At 51.7% G+C, this 19,883-nt stretch overlaps 1 protein-coding gene across 2 annotated transcripts in view; it reads right to left on the bottom strand.

Annotated features, from left to right (window-relative positions):
• Positions 1–1,904: 1,904 nt before the first annotated feature.
• Positions 1,905–19,883, bottom strand: part of DDX31 (DEAD-box helicase 31) — a 69,918-nt gene continuing 51,939 nt past the window's right edge. For both annotated transcript variants that reach the window (XM_025888068.2, XM_025888069.2), the window contains 2 exons: positions 19,206–19,374; positions 1,905–3,993 (listed from right to left, as the gene is read on the bottom strand). In XM_025888068.2, the coding sequence (XP_025743853.1) occupies positions 3,807–3,993; positions 19,206–19,374 (356 nt within the window). In that variant the 3' untranslated portion in view covers positions 1,905–3,806. The remainder of the gene's footprint in view (positions 3,994–19,205; positions 19,375–19,883) is intronic.

The raw sequence follows: 19,883 nt of genomic DNA, 5'->3' as shown, positions 1-19,883 counted from the left end.
TGCAGCTTGGACTCTCAGGGCAGAAGACAGGCCCAGGGCTGGGAAGTTTTGGGGCCCCACAAGCTGAACCCCCTCCAGTTTTGTGGCAGGATTGCAGTGGGAGAGGGCTGCCTCCTGGGGGGAGGGGTGGAGGGCATATTTAAACTACCCCACCAAACAGACCCTGCTACAGTTTCCTGCCCCCCCCCCCAACTGCTTTTCTTTCCTGGGATGGTGAGGGTATTATTCTAATTTTGCAAAATGCACAGCAGCTAATTAAGTCAAGGAGCCTCTCGGCTTTCAAGTTCTTTTGCATGTGAATGGGGGTTGGTAAATCCCCAGCTCTGGCTGTGGTGGGGGGCGAGGGGAGACTGTCCCCAACTCAGGGTTAATGAAGTGGGAAAGGAGTCTCTCATAGCCTCCTGCAAACAAAACCCCCCATGCAACAAACCCAGCCGAAATCCTACATGGATTGACTTAAGCCCAGGGGATAAGTGCTTTAAATTAATCTCATTGAATAAGAATGAGACCAAACAAAACTCTTTAAAATCATATTAAAAATCTATCAAAGGACAACTTGCACTGGTGTGCTTTTCATTTTGTGAAAGTGAAGGAGGTAGACCAGAGCAACCGCCCTTACATTTACACAGCGGCAGTGTAAATCGCAGACACATTCTCAACTATGTAATTGTCCTTGTACCTCAGAGGCGATTTCATAGCTTACATTAATGAAGAACAAGGCTTCCCTACAAGTTTATAATTACAATATTTTAAATTGTCCTGCAATTCCCATCTGTAATAACTTTACAACCTTTGCCGTGAGGTGGGCTTCTGCTCTCAGCCATTTAGAAGGCTCAATTAGCTTCTCTGTTCCCAACCCTGGGGCTGGGTGTGAACTCTTTTTAAAATACAAAGAAAGAATGAATGCAAGCCCCCCAGCGGGCAGAACAATAGCAGAGGCTCCCAGGAGGCATCCTCTCTGCTCCTCCACCCGCCCACCCCAGTCCCTTACAAACCCAGGGGCAGCACGGTCGGGGCAGCAAAGTTTAAAGGAAGTTTAGATTCCCCTGTGAGCCTTGTACAAGGGCTCTGGAAATTTCTGAGGAGCCTAACTGACTCTAAGGGTGCCCCACTGCCCCCACACAGGGAGGCCTTGCTTAGGAGTTCTCCTCATGGTGGGAGCAGATTAAGACATGAGGTGGGATAGTCACGTAGGCAATTTAACAAGACCCGTGAAGCGCCTTTTCCAAGCAGGGCCACTTCTCCAGTAGAAAAAGCTTTACATTTCCGTGTCATGGAAGCGATGCTTGGATTCGAATGGCTCTCCCTGACTCCATGTTGAGGGCCGCAGTGCTAACTAGCAAGGTCGCTAGCAGTTTGGGATGCACCTGCCTTAAAGGGCTCTCATTTACTCCCCTCTTCCCTAAATCTCACCTCCCTTCACTACAGGAAAGGAAAAAAAAAAAAAAAAAATCAAAGGAATCCACTGGGCTTTGTCAAAATGTCCTTTGCTGAGAGAGACCTGGTTGGCTCTGTGCTTCTCCAAGAGTGGAAGATGCTGTGTGCACCAGCACTGACTTAATCACTCGCCAAGGGCTCTCTGCCCTTTGGTGCGTGGGAACGTGGGCCCCTCTGAAGAAATGCAACCACTAAGAGCTGCAAACACGAAGATGTTTTGGATGCAAAACAAGCATTCGAGAAGCCAAGGGGAAAATGCTTTAGGCTGCAACACTCCATGAAATGTCCAAATTCTCTGTGACTTAAAATACGGGGATCAGGCTTGCGACAGAGAAATAGGTAAGTTTGGGAAATCAGAAAAAGAGGCACGATTAAAAATACACACAAAATTAGAATATGTACAGTGGAATTAGGCTAAAGCTTTGCCTAACTGATGCCTGAAATGTATAATCTTTCAGGAGCCATAATAGGAGAAAGAGATTTATTTTAAGGTTATTTAAATTTAGATAATATTAACCCTAAATCTGTTAAATCCATGTTTCTTTATTAACTGGGGGTAATATATTGATTCTGCTTAGAAACAGGCCCACAAAGCATCCATGGCAGGAAACGTTTCCTCACCTAAGCGTTAGCAGATTAAGCACAAGCTCCACCTTGGAATAATGGTCCTTTATACACTCTGCAGGGCAGGTCCCAGCATGGCTCCCCCAGGAATGCAGAACCCGGACTGGACCTCTCTTGGAATGAGTACATGGGAGGTGGGGGGCAGGGAGCAGGGCTTCTCTTTGATCCTTCCCCATCACTGGCATTAATCCTGTTTTTCACACAGCTGGGTTTTGTCTCTAAAGTTTGATGCCTCCTTTTCTCATCCAAATCCTGTGAACCATTACACACTGAAGTAAAAGAACGGTGGCAGATTTCCTCAAGTCAGCTTGACATGTGCTGTAGGGCTTTATTATTATCATTATTATTATTGTTAGAAATTTCACCAACTGTCCCTATGAATTTGTATGTGACAGCCGTACGGAGGAGGTCACATTGTCCCCCTGTGGAGGATTAGTGCTCACAGGGCTCCTGCTGGCCCTCTCCCCGGGGGCCTCTGGTGTGGGTGTCAGCTGACTGCCCTACCCTGGCCACCAGAGAGGGACAGAGGTGAGGGCGCCGACCCCTCCGTGGGCCCCACAGATGGCCCACCTTGCAACTCTCACAGTCCGCTCCTGGCCACTTAGTTCCTATGGGATCTGGAGGATTTACTGAAGTGGGGCCTCAGCTCCCTCTGCAGGAACTGGAGGGGGAGGAAGGCGGGAAAGAAAACAGGAGAAAGTGGAGCCAACAGAGCGCCTGTCCAAGCAGACTCCCCTCTGGAGTCCCCTGCGTCCCAGTTGGACACTTACTGGGAAATCAGTACGCCGGGGGCGGGGGTGGGGAGTTGTGTGTGTGTGTGTGGGGGGGGGCTCTCAAACTGCCCAGGGAAACACAGTGGGGGAGGGGCGGCTGAGGCCTGGGCCACACTACAAAGAACCCCAGACCCCAGACTTGAAGACAAGGTGGGATTCGGGGGGAGAAAACACTCAGGAGACTGGTGCCCTTTGACTTCCAAGGCAATGGTAAACAAAAATAAAAAAGGCACCAGTACATCCATCAGCCGTGAAGGAAGTTTCCCGTGGCCACGAACGAGGCAGCCACGCGCGTGAATGCCACCCTCGGTTCGCAGCAGCCTGCGGGAGGGCCCGGGAGCCTTCCAACCCGCACCCAAGCCTGTCAGGCCCTTTTCCACAAAGCACTGGTACATCAAGAAAACGAGCTCATGGTTTTTCTCGCTCTCACAAACTGCATTCCAGTCGTTACAATCCTATTTTGCAAGATGCACGCTAATCCGGGCATCAATACAAGGCAGCTAATGAAGACCTGGAGACAGAACCCTGTCCCGAGGCATGAAGAGGCCTCCCTGCTGATGCCGGCACCACCAGGCCCTCACGAGAGGCCCCGGGGCACCTGTAACCCTTGGGCCAAGATGATTCCGCTGGAGGAAACACAAAGTATAAGCCATCTCACAGAAGGTGAGAACTAACTGGCTCGCCCACAGGACGCTGAGCCCCGCCCTGCCGGGGGAGGCCTGTGGCTTCTCCGGGTCAGGGACACCGTCTGCAGGGAAAAGTGGCACCGTGCCTTCCCACAGGGCTCCTGACAAGGACAGGACACCAGCCCCCGCCTCTGGGGCCTCCAGGATCCACCCCAAGCCCCAGGCCTGTGGAGGCAGCGTTAAAAAACAACAACAACAACAACAAAAAACCGAAAACTGTGTTGGGAAGTCCTGTTATCCCCCAGTAAGTCTTTTTGGGTTTTTCTGCTTCATTGGGGAGCGTTTCTCAGTTCTTCCCACGGCTGAGGCTGGGCGCCGGTTGCAGACAGTGCTGCGTGGCTGGCTGCCGGGCTCTTGCGTGTTTGTTTTGCTTTTTGACCTTGGCGACGCTGGCCTCCGCTCCACTTGAGAATTCGGAATGCAAGATTTCAGCAAGGCGGTGTTTACTCTGGGTCTCCTGATGAAGGTCAGGCCTGAAGAACAGTAACAGCAGAGGGGGAAAAGAAACTTTATTATTTTTTTTCTTTCCCATTTGGAAAGAGGCTGAGAGCAGCTGTTTCCGAGACTGTGGAACTGACATTTTTGTACTAACAGAAGTACAATCCCTTCAATAGTGCTTGTTTTGATATTCTATGCACCAGAAGATTAGATACGGCACTGACAGATTTTCATAACGGTGGCAAAATATCATGGCATTTTTAAAAGTGAGGCTTTGTTCTACGTTGTTTTCATGGAAAAAAAAGAACGATACACACTCACACTCTGATGGCAAATGAAGTGTGTGATACAGCAGTTTGCCAAAGGATGAGGAAAAAACCCGCCTTAAAACTCAACAATGCTCGCCGTGAGCGGCTCCCTGCAAGTGTGGCCCGCGCAGTTCAAAGTGACCGGCCTCCTCCCGACGGGGCCAAACAGGGAAGGCCGGGGTGTCAGTCACATTCAGCTCTTCACTGGCCGAGGAGACTCCAGTAAGTACTGCTGACCTCGAAAACCCCAAGGCCAGGGTCTGCTGGGGCAGCGTGGTCAGTGTCCTCACGGCGGCTCTCTGCGGACCACAGACGTGGGTGCGGCTCAAGGGGGTCTCCCTGCCCAACCCACTTGGAACGTAAGTGCCAAAGGCTGAAAATCAATCTCAGACGTTGAATACTAGTAACTTGTTTTCAAGAGACAGCAGCCTTACCATTTGATCAGAAGATCGGAGGGAGAAATTTGTAGAAGTTCAATTGTACACAGGAAGAATGATTATGAAAATGAAGAGTAAATGTTCCCTAAGACAGGATTTTAGCCAAAACAACAACAACAACAACAGAAACCCATAGTGTTACGTGGGCTATTCCCTCAACCCCCCGATGGCAGGGTCTTAGGGTAACATGGTGTCTGGGGGTTCTTACAGAAGGCACATGTCACCCTCTGTGACTTACAGTTACAACATTTCCTTTGTAATAATCAGAGCTCGACTAAAGCTGTGGTCAAAATAAACATAACGGAACTCCTTTAAAACTCAAGAATTAGCAACAGAACTAATGTGCTAATAAACAGATGATGAAAGGCTGTCGAATTGTGTGATGACGTTGCACCTAGGCTAAGGCAACCACGCCTAATTACAGGCACAGTGCACGGGGCAGGGTGCAGGCGCGGGGCGGCCGAGCCCGCAGCACCGGCAGAGCCTGGCTTTCTACCATGACACACGGGGGGAAACAGAGTCACCCTTTGTTGGGAAAAACGAAGACTTGAGGATAACAAGGAGCCAGTATTTAAGGGCTGGAGTCTATCAGCAGAGCATGGCCGCGTCAGTGAGTGAGGGGTACAGAGCACAGTGCTTCCTGGGTTCATGATCTCACATAATCTCCACAGGATGAGGGTGGTGTGACAGCACCCTCCTGTCACATACAAGGAACCTATTCTTGCCCAGGATCATCTAGCTCACAGGTGCAGAAGCAGAGACGCAAACACATGTCAGAGGGACTCAAGCCTACGCGCTTCCCACCAGGCTGCTGGTCCCGGGGCGAACAATCAGGAAGGCCCAGCAGGATCAAGGGAGACAAATAACCACCATTTGACATGGGGGAGTCCTGGGGTCACACCAGGGGGACAGGGGCAGAATCTGGATGGCCAAGGAGGAAGAGGAGAGGCGGGGATGACGGAGGTGCCTGGCCTGGAACCTCGTTCAGTAGCTGAATGACGTGGAACAAGGCTCTCTGGGCTTCAGCTTCCTCAACTGAACAATGGGAGGACACTTAGAACAAAGCTCATAGGTGTTGTAAGGGTTAAAGAAGACACACAGGTCGCTCCCTGCCATGTGGAGTTTGGCCAGTCAGTTAAAAACAAGGAAACTGAGGTCCAGAGGTGCCAGGCAACTCCCCCAAGGCCACACAGGAGGCAGGCCAGGGCATTTGTGGTTGCACCCCCCTCTCCTACAGGGCACACATTCTAACTCCGTGGGTCCTGCCACAGGGTGGCCTGCTATCCCTGGCGGAGGGCCGCACCTGGGGGGCTGGAGTGGGGCTGGGAAGTGGCGGGAGCCAGGCCTGCAGTTGAGAGCTTGTTCCAAACTGAAGGCTGCCAGTTCTGGTGCTTGTAGTTTATTTTTAGTTGGGTTACATGACAGACGGAGTGAAAAGGTTCTGACAGGAAGAAATGCTGCTGCTTCCTCTTCTGAAGCCAGGTACTCACAATGTGTATAATTTTAAACGTTAACAATCTGAGTTTCAAATATGCAAAATTTCAGTCAAAATACCCTTCCCAGCATAGGCTCTACTGCCTCAGAGGCTGCTCCTGCTCCTGCTAACGCACAATAAATAACCAGAATCCGACTGGGGCTACTGACCCCTCACTGCCCACAGGGCAAGCGCCGACTGCAGAAGCGGCACGCTCCCAGCCAAGGGCACCCGGCGCTGTGCCTGTGCCCCCCTCCCGGTGGTCCTGCAGCTGGGGCGGCAGAGACCGTGCCACCAGAGGTGCCACACAGGCAGGCAGATGCACGCATACACTCTCTGTCCCTTCGCAGACACACACAGCTGGGTGTTCCTGGCGGCAGAAGGCCCTGTCTGCTGGGTACAGGGTGCCACCAAGGGGGCACGTTTGCGAAGGAGTTTCAAGTCCACACTGTGGTAGAGGACACTGTTGAAAGTGCGTCTTGGAGGTGGTCCTGCTTAAGCCTGGAGCTTGTGATCTCAAAAGTCCTAGCTATTTTATGATCTCATTCTAGCCTATGTGCTTTGAACCTGGGACCCAAACCCAAACTCCAAGGCTCTTGGTGGTCCCGAGAGCAAGCGGGGTTTGAACTTTCAGACCCAGACCCCTTCCTCAGGACATGGACCTCAGGGTCACCCTGCAGGAGCCTCCCCTGCTGTTGGAGCAGCAGGACCCATCTTGCCCCTCGGCCAGCTCGCTGTCTGCTGTTCCTTTGTTCTGAGACCCAGGGCCGAGAAGGCCAAGTACGGATGGGAAGGTGGAATGTTCTCAACCCAGGCCCGCGCCGGGCACATGTGGGCTCTCGCTTCCTCCTCCTGCCAAAGCTGCAGTCCTCCCAGGGACTCGCCAACTTTCTTGCCCTCCTTACCCTCCAAATACTCAAACCCCTCTCGGATGCACTTCCCGGTGCACCCGAGTAATCCCGCAGTCACTAAGCAACAGATCAGTTTATCTAACCACAGGGAGTTCCCTTGTAGTGAAGGCTGAATGAGCCCCCTTGGTCACCAGGCTGGATTACCCTGCAGGATGGGCAGATGCCACTTTCACTGCCAATAAGGTGAAATCACAGCCTAATTAGGAAATCAAGATGCCCGCTAGGGTGACCGCTGCAGAGGAGGGGCCTCAGGACCTCCTCCCAGCTTCTATGGACAGACTCACAGAGGGCCACCCCAGCTCCGGCTTGTGTTAGTGGTGTCCTTTTGCAGGACAGAGTGTTTCACTTTATCTTCCTTTATTTACGTACTGTCAAGCCAATTGATGCTTTCTTTTCCGTTTTATTGCTTTAGGGTCAGGCTTAGAAAAGTCTTCCTCATCTTCACATTGAAAAATGCTCAAGCATACTACCTTTTAGTCTGCTACTGCCTTAATTCCATCGAGAGTTTCTTCTGGTTTACCGATTTCTCCCCAAACAGCTTTCCAGTTATCCAAGACAGTCACTGGACAATAAACCTGCCCCCTCCCCGGGACTCGGAATGCACCCATCACCCCCTTTCCGACGTTCAGAAGACTTCCTGCAGGTGCTGTTTGAAGAGATGGTGAGGATGGTGGTGGCCAACATTAATGAAGCCTACCAAATATATTAAAACAACATGTAACTTACACGGGTGGTGAAGGGATTTAAAGGTAAAACAAGTCTTAAATCCAAGACTTTCGGACTGGCCGTGCAGCTGTAATAATTCTACTACCCCCACTCACGTGGCACTTAGGGTAGGTTAGGTACTGTTTTTGGCCCTCGACAGGTATTAACTCATTTACTTCAACAACAACCCCACAACACAGGTACCATTAGCACCCCCAGGGTCACGAACCAGTGACAGAAGAGCTGGGGGTTTAGCCCTGAAAATCTGACCCTGTGACTTGCACACTTAACCACCGTGCTGTTGTCATCAAAACAAGAAGTCTCTTCATGAATTTTTTTTTTTTGTATAAGGGGAGAGGCGGGGGAAGAGAGAGAATCTTAAGCAGACTTCATGGCCAGCACGGAGCCCAGTGAGGGGCTCAATCCAACGACCCTGAGATCATGACCTGAGCTGAAAACAAGAGTCGAACGCTTAACGGACTGAGCCACCCAGGCGCCCCGAAATACTTTTAATAACAAGACAACATTCATGTTATCTCAAAATCTCAGAGACCCTCGGAGCCCCTGATAGAGTGCATCTTAAATGTTAATGGCTGGATAACTCGGGTGATAAACAGCAGTTTAAAAACTCACATTTGTTCAGCTTCATTACAGATACAGAGACCCGAATATGTATACTTGCAGAGAAAGTCTGAAGGACATAAAAGATGTGATTCAAGGTTAACTTGGATTGTGGGTTTATGGGTGATTTTAAAGCTTTTCCCTATTTCCTGAATTTTTACAATGAACATGTATTATTTTTATAATCAGAAAAAAGTGTGTTTTAGGGGAAAAAAAATCAAATGGTAGATTTTTGCCCTATGCTTAAAAATCAAAAGTATTTTAATCTTTACCCATCAAAACCCATTTCCTTTTGGCTGTTAGTTTGCTTGATTTTGTGAGGGATTTTTCTCTTAAAACAGACACACAGAAGGAGAAGTAGTCAAGTGTACTTATTTCTCTGATCTGAAAGATTCTGCATGTAAACAAATGACCCAGAGCCACGGTGAGAACCCCCCCCCCCGCCCCACCAAAGACTCTGCAGGGAAGCAAGCCCCCCAGATGGAAGAAAAGCCTGGGTTCTAAGTGATCCTGGTAGGAAACAGGGATGCTTTCAGGTGGCTTGAGGCGGACTCAAAAGTTTCTACTTCCCACCTTGCTCTTATGGATGAAGGAAGGCAGCAATGTCTGAGCGGGGTTTTGGTGGCTCTCAGATGACAGTAAGAGTAACAAACAACTCCAGGGAGAATTTGACAAGCAGTCCCTCTGGTGCAACAAAGTGGTTCAAGTAAGGAATCAGCCAGCATGGGATGATAATTTAGCCTACCCACTATCAAACCCAAACCTTTCACGGTCACTGAAGGAACAGCAACTGTACCAAGACTCCTTTAACCTTTGGATTCTGTTTCGGCAGAGATATAAGCTGGTGCGTGGACCATATAAGGGATACTTTCTTTGTGATTTCTTAGGATCAAACCAACTCTAGCTTCTGTGAAACTACCAGGGCCCCAGAAGCCACCCCATCCCAAGTGAGACCAGACCCGCTGTGGCAGTGGACATTGCAAGAAAATTCCCAAGAATGGCTTTGTGGACACAGGGACTGATAAAAAGCGGGTTCTTGCCTTACATCCAAAAACAAGACCCAGTGAAAAGCAGAAGGGAGCTCTGAGCCTTGGGCTGAGAGCAGGCATGCAGCCAGGCCGTGCTGGTCACAGGTGAGCAGTACGTTGACTTCGTGATAGATCTGCCGCCTGGCAGGGCAGGCACAACAGAAGAGAGGACAGAGATAGTGTTTAGAGAGAGCAGAAGCCTAAAAGTGAAGGGCGGAATCAGAATCCCAGAAATGGAGGGGAACTTTGAGATTCTGTACCCAAGTGACAGAAGCTCTGTCAGGACTTAGGCACAGACATCCCTGGGCAGGGTGACAGTGCTGGGGAGGGAAAGGGTAGAAGACGAGAGTTCTGAAGACCCTGGATGGAATCCCAGCTCTGCCCCTCACCAAGCTGATGCCCCCGGGGAGTCAAGAGCTTTCTCCAAGCTTAGTCTCTCCCATGTCAAAAAGTGCCTCCACATCCAGGCCTACGAGCATGTTAGAATGCTTGACACATTTTAATTCTCTCTGAAAATAACAAGATGGAGAAATACTGAGTGGACATGGAAACAATTAAGTGCATTTGTAACTGGTATGACTATATCCTGAAAATGCTGCCTGAGATTGATAAGCTCGGTGCAGAAATTTCAGCACCAAACCCCAGAGCTCAGCCCTCTGGGCCTGTCCTGTTTGACATCATTATGGATGCCTTGGAAGATATTATGAGGCATATTTATCACATCCGCAGATGAAAAGCAGCCTGCAGGGACAGCTAACACACGGGATGACAGAACACCTGCCACACCCTAGCAGGCCGAAGGAACAGGCCTCAGCTGAAAGGTGGAACAGAACAGGGACACAGGCCACGTCTTGCTCTTGAGGCAAAGCAGCTGGCTGGAAGGCCCGCCCCACCCCCCTGCCGCACCGAGATCCTGGCCGGAGCTGAGCCCCGCATGAGCGGCAGCCACAGTCCCAGCTCTTACCATTAACAGACCAACAGATACGATCACTGTCCTCTTAGTGCTGGTCAGTCTCTGCTGCATGTCTGGGGAGTCTCACGGGCCCGGTTTTGGAAAGAACCTGGGCCGAGAGAAGAGCCGCCCAGAGGAACGACTGTGACCAAGGAGCCGCTAGAGGCACTGGGGCTGCAGGGCCTGGTGGCGGCGCCGCGGGGCAGAGCGGGCCCCTCTGAGGGGGAAGACCCTGGCGCTGTCCCGCACAGGCTGTGCGACTCTCCAAGTCTGGCCGAAGTCCGATTTCTCCTCGTGCCAGTCTGCTCACTCACAAAAGGATTAGTGAACTAATGAATCAAAGCGCTTCTCACAGTGCCTATTGCGAAGGCCCTCATTAAATGTTGACTGTTATTAACAGTCTGGAAAAGAGGAAAGGCGGGAGAGAAGGAGCCATCATCACATATCTGACACATGTCATGTGGACCAGGAACGGCTTTGATCAACGATAACAACACCTTGTATTTTTGTGTTTGCAAATCATGCACATTCAGCATTTGAATCTCACAGAGACCACAGAGTGGAAAGAAGTCCAAAGAGGGGAAAATGAAAGTGGTCTGTTGGGGCTCATTTCCAGGAGCTCTCACAGCGAGCAGGGTCCACTGGGGAGGTGGCGGGCCCCCACGGCTGGGAGGCCTGGAGCAGAGGCTTCCGGACCAAGGAGCCACGGAGGTGGGTCAAGGGCAGGCTGCGGCGGGAGCACTTAGGAAGATTCTGGGAAGTACTCACCCCTCACTTACTGACTGAGAGAGAGGAAGTGGGGCACTGGGAGACAGTGGCACGGCCTCCATGCCAGGTGCTCCATGTTCAGTACCTTCTCCCACGCCACACAGCCCTACAGGCCCCATGGTGCAGGTACGCTGTCACCAGGGCTGGCATCAAGCTCGAGACATCTGACATCGGCTCCAGGCTTCCCCACTGCACCTCACCCTTCTGCCTCTAGACCCTGAAGGAAGCCAGAGAAAAAGTGGGACTCAGATCCTCCCTGCCATCATCTTCTCAGAGATCTTTCCAGGTGACTGCCCCACAAGCACAAAGCTTCTACCACCCACTCCAGGGGTCGATACTCTGCTGGTTTCAAACCAAAGTCTTCCGTATACACAACCACTGACCTCCTGCTTCAAGTCTGTTTCTTCCGCTACGTGAACAACTATCTGCTCACACAGAAAAACATCTCTGGCAAGTTCCAAATACTTGTTACTTTGCCCAATATCAACTCCAGAAGCTGGAAGCTTCCACAAAGGGCACACAAGGCAGCACCCAAGGGCTCAGAGCACGGGCTTCAGACTCTCTCAGACTTAGGGCCATGGGACCAGGCCTACCCACGTCCTCCTGGGTCACTGGGGACCAGCCCTGGTCACAGGGTCCCAGTGAAGTCTCCATGGGATCCGCACTTGGACTCAGCACAGCCGAGAGCACACAGAAGCCCTAAAGAGTCCCACAGTCCTAGGCTGCCGCTCCAGGGCGGTGCTCCAACTGCAACCCTCTTCTGGATTACTAAGTAGTTAAGACGTTACTCTCCGTTTCAGTCTGTTACTGTAACTCAGGGTCAGAATGAAGAGGATATCTGAAAAAGACCTGCAGTCATTTTGTTCAGGTCGTAGCAGGATGCAAAGGCTCTGGCCTCATCAAAGTAAGGAGAGCACAGAGGGGCTGGGGACACACACCTTCCTACTCAGGAAAGGAGCCCGAAGACCATGGGGACAAATGAGAGGAGTGAGTCAACCCCAGGAGGGGCCAGGAGGGGCCAGGAGGGGCCAGGAGGGGCCAGGAGGGGTCAGGAGGGGCCCAGGAGGGGCCAGGAGGGGCCAGGAGGGGCCCAGGAGGGGCCCAGGAGGGGCCAGGAGGGGCCAGGAGGGGCCAGGAGGGGCCAGGAGGGGCCCAGGAGGGGCCCAGGAGGACTAAAACTGAACTGAGCCATGTGTAGGGAGGGGAAAGCTGGGGCCCACCACATCCTTTCCTATTTCTCCAATGCTAAGAACCGGAAGAGCTCCGAGCAAGGCCAATCTAACAAAGAGCTGGGCACCTCCTGTTGCATGCAGCCTCAACTGCCGTCTGCAGAGTCGTGCTGGGCCAGCTGTGTCTTCCAACTCTAGTACCTGGAAGGCCCCAGCAGCAAACGTGACCATCCCAGCACCTCCCAGGAGAGGCTGGCTGGGCTCCTGTTCTTTGTTGTCAGCCTTGACGGCTTGACTGAAAGCACACCCTGTGGTTCCCACTGTCTGCAGGTGACCCAGGTGTGCAGGAAGAGCAAGGTCACTGTGAAATCCCTCTAATCGCCTCATTAGCCAGGTGGGGATGAGGGTGTGTTTGTTTCACGAGGCGGCCCAGGGCTGGTAATTGCATGGTGTCAGAGAGAAAAAAAATAGTGGTAGAAGCAAAAGGCCAAATGTAGAAAGCTGCATGTGCACCGCTGTAATTAAGCCGGGGCCCACAGCCCCTGACTGGCAAAAAGGTAAAGAAATGAAGCCTAGTCTTGCACCGGCTGAGCTGAGGGGAAGAGGGCAAGCCCTGCCCTGGAGCCTGTGCCCACACCAGGCCACCCACCTGGAGCCGCCTATGAATGCAATGCAGTGAGCTCCAAACCAACAGGAGACTGAGCGACAATTCTGTGCTGGGCCGTGTGTTCCACCAGAAGAGACCCGGCCACCTTCCACAGTACTTCTGTCCCTGTCGCAGTCTGGACAATATACAAGAGTACAAATGTCCCAAAGCGATAATCCAGTGTGGACTTCAAAGTGACCCATCTTCTCTCCCTTGATAGGGGAGGCCAGTCGGACATGGTCCCATCTACAGCCAGTGCAGCTCATCCAGGTTCTACGTTAAATCATCAATTAATCCTGCCTCCAATTCAGAACACACATACACATACATGAGGGCCAGCACCTCATGGCCCTCCTGTGTTAAGGACACCCCATCACCTGCTCCGAGGACCTGGGTCTAGAGACCTGTTAGTCAAGTTCATGACCACCTCCACCCCACTCTTCATGACTTCAGACCTTCCTGAACCATGGTTGTCTGGATTGGGGCCTGGGCATCTGTATTGTATACAGCTCCTCAGGAGAGCCTGAGAGCAGGTTCTGCTCCCCTGTTATGCAGGACATGCACATCTGTCCTCAAGGCTTTGTCCAGTGGTCCTTAGCTGTTTCCCTCTGGTCTTCAGGCTGAAGTCGAGTGATCTGACCTTCCTGAACCAGCTTGTCCCCCATTCTGTGGGCTGATCCCCAGGCCTCCTCTCCCTGTGAAGCCAGGGAAACTGGGCCAGAAGCCCAGGCCCTCAGAGTGCTCGCCAAAGGCCCTAAGAGAATGGGGGAAATGGGGGCCATGCAACTCAGGTCCTTGGGAAGAGGGGGTCTGCTGTTGTCACTTGCCTGAGTCATTAGAACAATGAGAACCAGCAAAAGGCTGGCCTTGAGGGTGATGGGTGAGGGCTGTGCAGGCTCTTCGGCCTTGAGCACAGGTTGGAGGGGAGCAGAGTGGCCGCAGACTGCTGCAGAAGGCCAGAGGAAGGTGAGGGGCCAAGAGCTGCCACTGACGGTGGCAGGGTTCAAGAAGTGGCGGGAAGAGACCACTGCAAGGTGGCCAGGGTGGTCAACGGTGTTGAAGGCTGCTCCGGACCTGATAAGGAGAGATCCGGCCCACATGCAGGGGGTGGGGAGGGTTCTCACAGAGATCCCCACGTTTTCAAGTGTGGCTTTATCTAGCCTCTGATCTCATGTTTGGCCAATCTTTTTTACAGAATAACTGGCTCAATGAAATCGAGAAAATTTTCACAGTGGGCAAGATTCCAGGTTTGCCTTCAGCTAATTAAGTGATATTAGGGAGGTTGTAAATGCCACATAAAAATTGGCAGGCAAGCTGCTCCTAATGATGAGAATATTGCCTTACAGGGAGCTGCAGCTGCAGCTTCTTAATGCGTGTCTCAGAGAGGACCAGCTCCACGTTTACAAGGTTGTTCCTGATAAGACAAGTTCAAGGGTGCTGCACAGCTGACCACTGGCCACACTTCCTCCTCCCCATCGCAGGGACACTCACAGGGACGGGGAAGGCGGGCGCCAAGAACTAGCAGCAAGTGCTCCCGTGTGTTCACGTGCGACACCGTGTTGACGCCCTCCACTCCGCACCTGGTTTGGTCCCCACAACAGCACCATACAGCTCCAGTTCCCCGTTTGGGAGGTGGGGGGACTAGGCAGAGAGAGGCTGAGTCACCTGTCCCAGGGCACAAACAGGGGAAATGGCTCAGTCCCGACTCTTCATCACTGTGTGACCCCCCTTACTCGGCATTTAGGACACGATGGGGGCACTGGAGTACTAGTCAGTAGGGACTCTCGGTAGTTATTAAACAACTACTGAGCAGGCGAGGGTGAGAATCACAGCAAACGACAGGGCAAAGGCCTTCAAAATTGCAAAATGCCTCAGATGGAGCTCTGCAAAACCCCCAGTTTAAACTCTGGTGATAAACCACTGGTGATCATTCAGATGGGAAAAGTCTGGTGAGCACCCTCTCCATGAGAGAATGCACTGTATCTAAAACTTTGGGGGTGACAGAAGTTAAGGCAATGCTCTGCGGTGCTCGGGTGCCGGTGGCTCTGCCCCGAGGCCAGGACCCAGGGGAGCCAGCCCCCATGTACCCCTATATTACTGACCACAGCTGCTAAGCCCTGGCCATGCACACACAGATCCAGTAGTTAGGGTTAAGAGATCCCTCGTTTCAGACTGTTTACCTGTTCGGTAAGATCAGGTAACGCTTAACAAGGCTGGTCTGAGAAAATGTACACAAATAAAACAAAACTGCATTTCTTTTAAGAACAGTCAACAATTCAGACTGTTGTTTTTCTACTAATTTTAAGAGGAGGGAGCTGAGAACAGGGGAGCATAGTTATTGGGTTACTGATAAAGGCGATGTCCCAGATGTTTCTAGGCACTAAGAAAAACATCAGAAAAACACAGGTGGGAGAAGCCAGTGGTAGACAAGTCTTAGGGAGCTACAGACTAAATCGTTTGGGGAAGAGCAGCACTTTCATGGTGCCAGCATATAACTCACACGAGAGAGGGTGGTTACAACCAGCAGACTTGCTCTTCCATATTGCCACGGTAGCGCTGACACCGTAAAGCGTTCTATTGAACCATTCTCCACGGTATCAGACAGGTGAGGGATCCGAGCCCTCCACGGCGTGCCTGCTCACGACTCATGTGTGACTGCCTACACAGACAGACACCCTGGCAAACAACACAACTCTGCCCTCCCGAAGCAGACACACTGGGGCTCAGTGTCCCCTGGGAAGACGGGAAATTTTGGAAGGTCTGTTACCTTTGCTTCTCTGAAGCAACTGCTGAATCTACCCAGCTTCAGATCCGAACTGCATTTCACAGGGGAAAAGGCTGTGTTTGTGACGGATGTTGCTAAGGGGCCACTCAATATTTTACCACCAGCACCGACTCCCTGTGTGCATGTCTGTGTCGGGGTTTGGGGTGGGGGGATGCTTTGGCAGGTCTGCGTTTAGGTGTCAGAAGAATTTTGTAACTATGACTATTTGCGTGCGGGGGAGAACCAGTTCATGTTCCCTTTCAGAACTAAGGACTGAAAAAGGAGACACCGACCTGGTGATTAAGATCTCATTTGAGGACATCATTTCTTTTTCTGAACAGTGGTCAAAAGACTAAAAGCACACAGACGAGATAAAACTTCCCTTTGCCGTTGCTAACCTGAGCTAACCTGCCCTTGCTTCGCGTTTCTAACGCCCAGACGAACTCCTTGTTTGGTGTCTGCAGGTATCAGAGGTTTGCACAGAACATGTAACCATTCCAGGCAGTAAACCCCATCAAGTGGAATGCAGAATAATGTGGCAAATTTAGTGCTATTACTTGATCCATCCATACAAAACATAAGGAGCCACTCTCTTTCTTGACAGATGGATTTCAGAGGAGACGCCTGGGCTCAGAACAATCACTGTGGCCACAGCGTAACTCTCTGCACTTTGTTGGCTTTAATGCACTTTTCTTCCCAGGGCTCAAGAAGCAGCAACTGGCATTTGCTTGAGCCCTGACTGAGGTGTGGAAAATCTGTCAAGTTCTCTCTGCCGCTTACCCCGACCACAATTATACGGTCCATGTGCAGATTAGCTGCAAAGTCATTCTTCTTGCGCAAGTGACAAGATTTCCCCAAATAAAAAAAGGTGCCTACCGTATTCCCGAGTGCCCGTCTGCGTTAGCAAGGCAGGGATGGGGTGGGAGGATCTGAGAGTGTGGAGAGAAATGCCTTCAAAAGAAGGGCATAACAACCCAAAAAGTAGCTGTAACTGAGTGATGACATGGCCAGAACAGAGAGCGGTATTGTCGCAGGCGGAGTAATCCTGTGACACACTGCTGTCACTCACCACCCGGCTCCCTGCCGCGCCAGCCAGACATCAAAGGCTGCCCCATACCATCTTACATGCTCTTTATCGGCTAATCAGCCCATTCTTCCCGAAATAAAGCCCTGCTAAATCCCCTGCTCACAGGGGTACAGTAGCCCTGGTGCCCATCTGCTAGCAGGGCCAGCCGAAGCAGGAGGCGGCGGCTTGCTCTCTCCCTAGTGGCTTCTCAAGGTAAGGACAATGCTGGCCCCAAGCCCCCCTCCCAACTGCCTCCCTCCTTGCCACTCCGCTTTCCAGGACCTGGGGAAGAGCCGAGGACACCCCAGTCTGAAGAGCTGCTATCTGGATTCACACTTGCTAATGAAATTCCCAGTCATAAACGTACATCAGCTGCGAACAATAAGATACTGGGACCGCATTTACATGCGGGGAGAGGAATCAGCAAAATACATGTCTCTTACCAGTAATCGACTGGCAGGTGCATTCCTATCTTCTCCAAGTACCAACATCTTAGAAACGGTGGCAGGATGGCCTGGCTTCCAGATCACTAGGAGGTCACCCTCAGACCTGACCTCAAGCCTCACACACTCAAAATCAAAGTCAGCATGGAGAGATACCAGCCACCTCCAATCCCAGGACAGCAACCTAACGCTGGTGCGCCGCCATCGTGCCTGAGAGTAGATGTGAGGCGTCTTCTCCCTCTGGGAGGATGGACAGAGAAGTCGCTGGCTGCGGCCCTGCCCAGAACACGCAGCTGGGGCAGCAGGCAGCGCCCTGCACCTCAAAACCGCCTGGCAGAAACCAGAGCCAGATGTATCTTAGTCTTGTGTGGGCATGGATGAACAGCAGCATGACGAGAACGCCTTGCCTCAGAGAATTACTGGAGTATGGTCCTATATGAGTGGTATTATCATGAGTAAAAAAAGCAACCATCTTAAAGATCCCCAAATCGGTATTACAATTAGGCAAACTGTATCCATTACAAAGAGCCTTATAGATGCCAAGTCCCTGAACAGACCATGTTGGATGTTCCAGAATCTTAACCCACCTGGTCTCTAGGTCTCTGTTCTAAGGTGCTTCATCTGTATGACCCACCCTCATGCTGATTCTCAGAACAGTTTTGGGAAATTGCTAAAAACACTGATTTCCTTCTCCCTTCTGTAGTTGGGGGACCCGAGGCTCTGGGAAGTTAAGCAAAGACGTGGCCCAAAGCTCAGAAGCTCACATCACAGTGGAGCTGGAACTGAGTCCAAGGCCTCCGCATCCAAGGCCAGCGATCATTTCCCTACACTGGGTGGTCCTCTCTCCCTTCTGTCACTGGGCTCCAGAGAAACCAGGCGCCGACAAGGGTGGCGGCGGCGAATGCGCAAGTGAGCGTTGTGTGGGAACATGGAGGAAAAGTGTGGCACGCCCACAGATTCTTGGAGTCAGGGCAAGTGGATTGTGGCATTTGTAATTAATAAGCAAAAAGAATGACATGCAATACAAAGTGACTGTCCAGAGCATTCAAGGGTTCACTGACCCCCAAATGTTTGTTCAATGTATCTTTCCCACCCACGTACTACACAAACTCCCCCTAAAAGCAGCCCATGGGATCTGAAGTATTCTGGTTCCTGCAAGGGGCTGGGGCTGATATTGAAAGTACACCCGGTCTCTGAGGAGAGAAAGGCCTTTTGCGAAGGTATTTTGTGGTTTCAGGACCTCCTGAAACTATGGAGGTGGACTCTGAGCCCAGGCTTCACCCTGCAGGGTCTCTTCACTAGGACCTCTGCACAGTTTGGAACAGGCTTTCTGCGGGAGGGGAGGGAGGGGGAGAGGGTCTGGCGCTTGCCCGGGTGTGTGCTCAGCACTGAGGAGAGTGACGAGGTACAGGGAGTCCAGTGCTGGCCCCTGGAGCCAGCCTACAGGAGAAAGGTGCTAAGCTGGAACTCCACACGCTGCTCCTCCCATCTCACCAGGACAGGGCCTGGCAAATCTCACAGAACACGCCAGAAGTTCTCGTACAAGCTCCGGAGGCTTTCCAGGGTGAACCACAGCACATCTGAAGCTCTGACTCCAGCAAGTCCCCGAGTTACTCTGCTGGTGGGCAGTGAGGATAACCCAACAGGTTTGTCTTGCTGCCCCAATAATATCCCCACGACATCTGGACCCGACAGGAGACCTCACTGCATTTCTGCAGGTGCCTTAAAAACATTCAGATGAGGTGTTTTTCCCTCTTGCTCCAAGCACTTACTATACTGAGAGAGCGGCAGAGCAGACACTGGTGATGATTTACCACAAGAACCAAAGATGGAAGAGTGGACACTGAGCACGCAGCAGCCCAGCACATTACCTCCCTGCTGCTGCTGGGCCCAGAGCTCTCCACACCCACCTGACTTCCAGCCATTTGTCACAGGGCAAACTCCGCCCATTTTACCTGTTCAGGTTCGCTTTCCTTCTCTTCACAGCTGCGACACTAAGATTCTGGGGGGCATCTCTCAGCCCAAAGCTCTTAGCCACGTGGCCGAGGTGGAGCGACCGGACATGGAAGATGTGCTTCAGCTCCCGGGGGTAGGTTGCGTAGGCTCGGATGAAGGCCTGCAGAGCTGGGAGGGAATGAAGGTCAGAGAGGCCGTCAGGATGGGGGCTCGGAGCGCCCCCCGTACCCTGGCCCAACGGCTGTCCTGCCCACCATATCTTGCCGGGAAACGCGCCACACACAGCCAGGACAGCACCACGTACAGGAACCACCTAAATCTTTGTGTTTTTTTTTTTTTTTTTTTTATTCCTCAAAAACTAAACCTATAGGACACAAGTATCTGTTGATTAAACCCAATCTATTTTCAGGTTTTACTGTGCAGCGTGTCCTCACCCTGGAGGGCACGGGCCCCGTTTTTGCCCCCGTTATGGGCTTGGGGCCTTGCATGGTAGCTGGGGCACCGCAAGCTGCTAAGTGTTTGTCATACAAATGAACGAAGAGCAGAATGAGTGAAGGAACTAAAACACGATCAATGCGGCATTCTCTCATGAAAAACGAGATCATTAGACCTTTATGTTAGGAAAACATTTTCCTAATTCAACTTCATTTATTTTTGCATAGCTAATATATGCACGT

This window comes from Callorhinus ursinus, unplaced genomic scaffold, assembly GCF_003265705.2.
Source record: "Callorhinus ursinus isolate GAN/ISIS: 27379988/994484 unplaced genomic scaffold, GSC_fseal_2.0 scaffold24, whole genome shotgun sequence".
Classification (NCBI taxonomy): domain Eukaryota; kingdom Metazoa; phylum Chordata; class Mammalia; order Carnivora; family Otariidae; genus Callorhinus; species Callorhinus ursinus.
This window is presented reverse-complemented; position numbering and strand designations above follow the sequence as displayed.